At 31.9% G+C, this 7,096-nt stretch overlaps 1 protein-coding gene across 1 annotated transcript; it reads left to right on the top strand.

Annotated features, from left to right (window-relative positions):
- Positions 1-3,960: 3,960 nt before the first annotated feature.
- On the top strand, positions 3,961-4,713 carry LOC145163838 (glutathione S-transferase T2-like). The gene has a single exon (XM_079082588.1). It carries the CDS (start codon positions 3,961-3,963, stop codon positions 4,711-4,713), a length of 753 nt encoding a protein of 250 aa, XP_078938714.1.
- Positions 4,714-7,096: the final 2,383 nt, after the last annotated feature.

The following is a 7,096-nucleotide window of genomic DNA, read 5'->3' as shown; positions in this document are numbered from 1 at the left end:
TGATTTTATTTCAGGTATTTCTGATGATCGCGGGAAGGCGAAGGCGTGATCGTGCACCTCCTTATATTTTCATGATTGATTATGGGGATACTCTGATGTCTAAACTATTTTAAAAACAAATTGTAATGACTTAATGGTTTTAAATGTTTTAAAAAGTTTTAAATTGGCTTGAATTTTTGGGGTGTTACATTTGTGTTTTTCTTGAAAGGGGTTCACCGGTTGTGTTACTACCGTGAGGAGTTTAAGCTCCGGTGCCAAATGAAACGGACACAAAGAATCACTTAACCTTATACTGGCTGAAGATGGCACTACCAAAGAAGCAACACTATGTGCGTGTGCGTTTTACCTTTAAGGAGAGGCATAAATGTCAATTTCCTTAAAAATCAGTGGAAGTATAAAAAAAGTCCGTGGATATATCAGCTCCCATAAAATATATATTAGTTTAGGGAAATTGAGTAATCTAACCACTTTTTTTGCTGTTTCTAAAAATAATAACCTTTTTTTGGCAAAATAACCACTTGGTCCGGAATGGGTTGTTCCGGACCCGATTTGAATTTCGGGTAAACAGGTAGTAAATCCGACCCGGTAATCTGCTTCACCTATAAATATCATTTAATCCGTTTTGGACTACAGTTCGACATCCCTTGTTTCGGACTAAACTTCGACATCCCATTCCGGACAACTCTACTACTGAGAATGTCTTCCGCTAGCAGTGAAGAAATGCAATTTTTATTTGTAAGTTTCAAATTTGTTTCTAATTAAATGCATTTATTTGTGATTATACATTAAAAAATGTTTAGTTTGCACAATTATATATGTATTATAGGGTTTTCTGTGAACTTTAATCTTGTTAAGGCAATTATAGGATTACATAGACTTATACATCTATACTACATGATACATCGTAATAAAAAACCCTAATTTTAGTTACTTCGGAACGTGTTCGGAATCCGATAAACAAGTCCGGAACACAAAAATCAAGTTCGGAATACAACGATTAGTACCACTATGAATAACATTATTAACAACAAACAATTGTACTGAGTTGGGAGGCATAGTAGTAACAAAACTAAGAAAATATCTAACATCACTATCATCAAGAATCTGCATAACTATATTTTATCCAGGACATTGAAAAGATAGACGAATTTGATTTGTACGTAACCTGGACTTGGAAGCAACCAACGTAACTAACCCAACGAAGTTGATATCACAGGTTATATCTACACCAAAGCATGTGTAATCCGGAGCAAGATATTGCATACATCCGTCGATACGTTGCCATTGCCCTCCACTAGCAACCGGAACACGGAAAAAACCTGTATATATACTCATTCCTAAACGTTTTTCCGAAAGTATCCGAGACACAAATATATTAAAAACACAAATGTATTGCATATTTGGAAGAAAAACATAGAAAAACCCTAATTATATCTCTCCAGAATGTACAGTCGTTCCGAACGTCAGTCCAGAATACACTTTTCCAGAGTGGAAGGTACGGGGTGTTAGATTCCGGACCTCATCCCCACCAACTGGCAACCCCTCTGGAACAATATCATAAATAATCTGGAATATCGTGTTCCGGAGCACACCTCCGGAACAATACATCATACTCCGGAATACTATGTCCCGGAACAAGTGGTCATTTTACCCTAAAAAAAATGTTGGTTATGTTTGTTAAAATAGTCGTTTATAAGGGTTAGATTACTCAATTTCCCATTAGTTTATGTAAATAGTAACAATAAATTTTCTAGTTTAGATGGGTAGGAGGCTTGTCCTAAGTGCAATTCTTTTGGTTGTTCCTTGTTTGAGTCTTGTATCGCCGAACGTTTCATACTTATTTTACATGTTCGAGTCTTTGTATCGCCTATACTTATTTTACTTGCCCGAGTCTTTGTATTGCCCAACGTGCACTACTGGTTCTACTTGCATGTTCACGTTTGTATGGATATATAAATATGATTTTAAATATATAATTATGTTTTTAAAGGTTTAAATACGATTTTAAAGTTACGAATACATTTTTTAAAGATACAGAGTCGTATTTAAAAATATAATTGTTCGTCATTATAGATATATATAAATACGTTTTTAAAATGTATAAATATATAGAAAAGCATACAAATATGTATACGCACACTTTTAAAATGAACTAGCTGAAAAACCCGGGCTTCGCCCCGGGCCGTTTTTTGTGTTTTTTATGAAAAAATGTAAAAGTTTTGACTGTAAGGAACAAAAGTGTCAAAATGGCTAAAGAATTAAATGGGTTGGAATTAGCAAGTTTTTAGAAAATGGACGAAAGTTGTCAATTCCTTAAAGTTTTGTGGCCAAACTTTAAATATTAAAAGGTTACTAAAAAATATAAAAATTTTGATTGCAATGACCAAAAGTGTCAAAATGTAAAAGTTTTGACTGTAAGGACCAAAAGTGTCAAAATGGCTAAATAATTAACGGGGTTGGAATTAGCAAGTTTTTAGAAAATGGACAAAAGTTGTCAATTCTTAAAGTTTTGTGGCCAAACTTTGAATATTAAAATGTTCCTAAAAAATGTGAAAATTTTGATTGTAATGACCAAAAGTGTCAAAATGGCTAAAGTTGAGGGGCAAAGTTGACAAAATTTCCAGGACCAAAATGTCAATTCAAGAAAGTTATGTGGCCAATGCAAAGAAACAAAAATAAAGTGTCAAAAGTTTAAAAACAGAAAAGTTTGGCGGCGAAAATCTGAAAAGCCAAAAGTGTACATTCTTAAAGGAACTCTCTCTCTCTATATATATATATATATATATATATATATATATATATATATATATATATATATATATATATATATATATATATATATATAGCATGTATAATAATAATAATAATTATTATTATTATTATTATTATTATTATTATTATAATAGTAATAAAAGGTTCCTGAAATTTGATTAATATATATAAACTTTCAGCATAACAATCAGTGTATTAACTAGGCTAGTTGTATAAGTGATGGTTATTTGAGAGGATGTTTGTGTTCGAACTTCGTAAACTTCATTTTTCCCTTTTATTAATTCAGTTTTGTAGATGACATATTCAACTTCTCATCAAATAAATAAACAAAAACGGCGTTGTCTTTGTGGTAAGTATTCTATTATTGACAACCGGAGGTCACGGCTTCGAATTTGTGCACCCTCCTTTCTCCATCAATGCAAACTCTTTTTAAGCAATGCAAAGACGCGTTGACGTTGCGTCTACATCAGCTCCACTTCAGTAATATTTCGCCTGGTCAGCGCCACATAGGTTGGGTTATTGGGTGTATAAGGTAAAAACCGTTTAAGGCCGGACGGAATGGAAGCGGGAAAAGGCAGCGTGAAGCTTCCCGCCCGACGGTGCGGGAAAGGGTGGCGTGGGAACGGGTGAGTGAACCCCTTGCCACGTTCTCTCTCCCTCGTCGATTGGTGGAATTTCTTTTTTTTTGAAGCATCCGTTTTTTAACAGTAAATTTTTTTTTTTACCAGCGACTATTTGCATTAAAACTCAATTTTTTTTTGTTTTTTTACCCTTTAAAACATCTATAAATATTCATAACTATTTATCTTCAATCAACATTCAAAAAAACCCTCTACAACCTCTACTTTCTTCAAAAAAAAAAAAAAATGAATCTCGACAATCAAAACCCCGACTTCCGATCGAAAGAAAAAAAAACTCATGTTTCGAGTTCAAGCACCCCTACTCAAAATATTTTTGCTATCGATTCATCATCACAAGGAGTTTATCGTCCGCAACTCGATGCTCTCATTTAATCTTCACTACATTTTCAATACCAAAATGTTAGACAATATTACCTGATCCAAGTTCCAAATGTTACTCCGCAAATGTTTTCAAACTTTGTTGTTTTTCCCGATCAACATTCGTCAAATCAACCTCAAATCCAAACCCAACCCCAAACCCAAACCCAACAACAATTCTAACTTATCGATGAGTTGGATGACTCGGAAGAACAAGAGATGGTTCCCGAAACTCAACCCACACCACCCCCACAACGACGTAAAGGGAAAAAAACAAGCGCGCGAGGGTGTTGCACAACCGGGAAGACAAAAGCTGACAGCATGGCTTCCACAAGAAGAGCTAGTTTTGGTAAAAGCTTGGGCTGACATTTCTGAGGATTCGATTCATGGAAATGCACAACCGGGAGAGCATTTTTGGTTACGCATTTTAGAACGGTTTCGGGAGGAGCTAGAAAAAGGTGAAGACTATCGTACGAAACACCAACTAAACTCGAAGTTTCGAGAAATAGCAAAGGGGGTTTCAAAAATAAACGGGTTGTACAACAACCTAAAAACTCAACGAAAAAGCGGTCAAAGCGACGAACAAATACTTCAAGAAGCTTTGCAATTTTACCTTGAGGAAGTTGGAAAACCATTCAAGTGGCACGATTGTTGGAAATTATTGGTTCGATGTCCTAGGTGGAAAAAATACGAGCAAAATTTTATTTTTGGAGTCCAACAATCAAAGCGAATGAAAACGGGTTCTAGTGATTACACAACTTCCTCCGATGCTCGGGTCGGTCTAGATTTAAATCATGACAACGAACTCGAGCTAGAAGAAATTGTGCGACCGATGGGTAGGGACAAAGAAAAGAGGAAGGGAAAATGGACTTCTTCGGGTGCATCGGATTTCAACATGGACCTTGACGAAATGAGGAAAATAGCAGCGTCGTTTGATCGATAAAATCTTAATTTCTCCGAATGTTTGACGTTCGACAAAGAAAAAGAAGAAGCAAGGAAGAAGGAACGGGCGGAGAGACAAGAAATGGAGGATATGAAGTTCTTGATGGAAAACACCGACCATCTCTCTGGACCGGCTCTCGAGCTCGTGATGAAGAAAAGGGAAAAAATTATGAAAAATATTTTTCGTAGGTTGTTATTGGTTTGTTTGATATTTTTGTTTGTGTTTTTTTTTTTTTGAATTTTAAACTTTTTTAAATTTTAGGTTTATTGTAATTTTTATTTTAACTAATGAAATGCATTTTCTTTTTAATTATTTTTTTGGTTGTTTTTAATTTAAAAATTATAAATCATAAAAAATAAATTAATTTTATTTAAAAAAAAAACAAAATAGTGAGGGAAGCTTCACACCCATTCCTTGGGTTTTAGGTGAGGGAAAGGAAAATCAAGAAAAGGGTGGTATGACCCACAAAAAGTGAAGGAAGTTTCCTTTCCACTCCCTCCTGTCTAAGACCATCCATGTTTCATTTATTTCCAAGCAACATTTGCAATGCCACGCTTCCTTTATTTCCAAGCAACGTAGATGAGTTCTTTCTAAATTTGAAAGCCTTGCAAAACTTACTCCTCTATAGTTTAATGTTAGATATATATCAATAATAATATACGACATATGTTAATATTGATTATATTTAGGGAAAACTACAATAAAGTCTCTACATATTGGCCTCATAATCGATTTAGTCCTTATATATTTTTTTTATTCAATTAAGTCCCAAATATCGGTAATCGTATTCAATTTAACCCTTTGACCCGGTCAACAGGTCATCCAACTTTCAAAAATTACATTTTTTGGCCCAGATTTCAAATTTTATTATAAATTTGGTCCAAAATTTACACTTTTGGCCCAGAATTTTAAATTTTGTTACAAATTTGGTCCAAACTTTACCCTTTTTGCCGAAATTTTAGAATTTTATTATGAATTCATCATAACATTAGTTTTTTTTACAACTTTTTTTCTCAAAGAATTGTTTTTAATATGTTTTTTCTTTATAAAATCATATTTATACAAAAAAAACGTATTTTCACATAAAAATCTTATATTTTCTATATAAAAACTTTTTTTAAAAAGATTTTTGTATATGAAATATCTAGTTATAAAAATAGGTATTTATTAAGTATATTAATATATACAAATCCGTTTTTATAAAAAAATATATCCAAAAACGTATTTTACAAAAAAATGTATACAAACACCTATTTTATCTATATTTTTTTTATAAAATCGTGTTTGTTTACATTTTTTTTTATAAAAACGTGTTTGAATAATTTTTTTATATAATACGTGTTTGTATACATTTTATAAAGAAAAAACATATTAGAAACACTTTTTTTAGAAAAAAAGTTGTAAAATAACCAACGTTAGGATGAATTCATAATAAAATTCTAAAATTTGAGCAAAAAGGGTAAAGTTTGGACCAAATTTGTAACAAAATTTAAAATCTGGGCCAAAAGTGTAAATTTTGGACCAAATTTATAATAAATTTTGAAATCTGGGCCAAAAATGTAATTTTTGAAAGTTGGATGACCTGTTGACCGGGACAAAGGGTTAAATTGAATACGATTACCGGTATTTAGAGCTTAATTGAATAAAAATATATATATATATATATAGAGACTAAATCGATTATGAGACCAATATATAGGGACTTTATTGCAGTCTTCTCTTATATTTATATCTATAATATAGTATTAAGGAGGTATATAAAACTATATTTAGATTAACTCTAATGAATATTATATTATAACTTATCTAGGCGTAAAGCATAAACAACTAATATATAATATTTTTTTAAATGAATTAGCAAACTAATACATTAATATTTAAATTCTAATATATTTCTAGTTATTAAATGACGATAAATATATTTGAAATAGTAGATGATGTGTCGGTGATACAATTTTGTTAGGAACATGAGTATTTTTTTTTTTTGAACAGCAAGAATTTTATAGAAAACAAGCTAGCAAGAAGCTAGAATTACATGAGTTTGAGGCTATTATATTGATGTAAAAGTTTATTGCAAAGCTAAGGTGACATATATGAAAGATTACTAGATTACTAGACTAGGTTACAACCCGTAAAAACCACGGGTAAAATACATAAAATTTTATTAAACTAATAAGATATAAGTTTTGTTTAGACGTTTATGTTATTTTTTAAAATTAATATATATTTTTTACATTCTATTCAAATTTTTATTCTATTCTATAAAGGGGAATTTCTAGTATGGATATTGTTTTCCTCTTTATGGTCATATTCAGTTGTGGACTTAAGTGGTTCCTGGTCCCATGCCATTATTTCGTTTCCGCTTCGTAATGTAAAAAAAGAA

Source organism: Lactuca virosa, chromosome 3 (genome assembly GCF_052849685.1).
Source record: "Lactuca virosa cultivar CGN04683 chromosome 3, Lactuca_virosa_CGN04683_v6, whole genome shotgun sequence".
NCBI classification, from domain to species: domain Eukaryota; kingdom Viridiplantae; phylum Streptophyta; class Magnoliopsida; order Asterales; family Asteraceae; genus Lactuca; species Lactuca virosa.
Note: the sequence above shows the minus strand (reverse complement) of the source record. Positions and strands in the feature narration are given on the sequence as shown.

Bases quoted from the DNA above. Each gene is read 5' to 3' on its own strand.
- LOC145163838 (XM_079082588.1), top strand. From the start codon at position 3,961: ATGAGTTGGATGACTCGGAAGAACAAGAGATGGTTCCCGAAACTCAAC.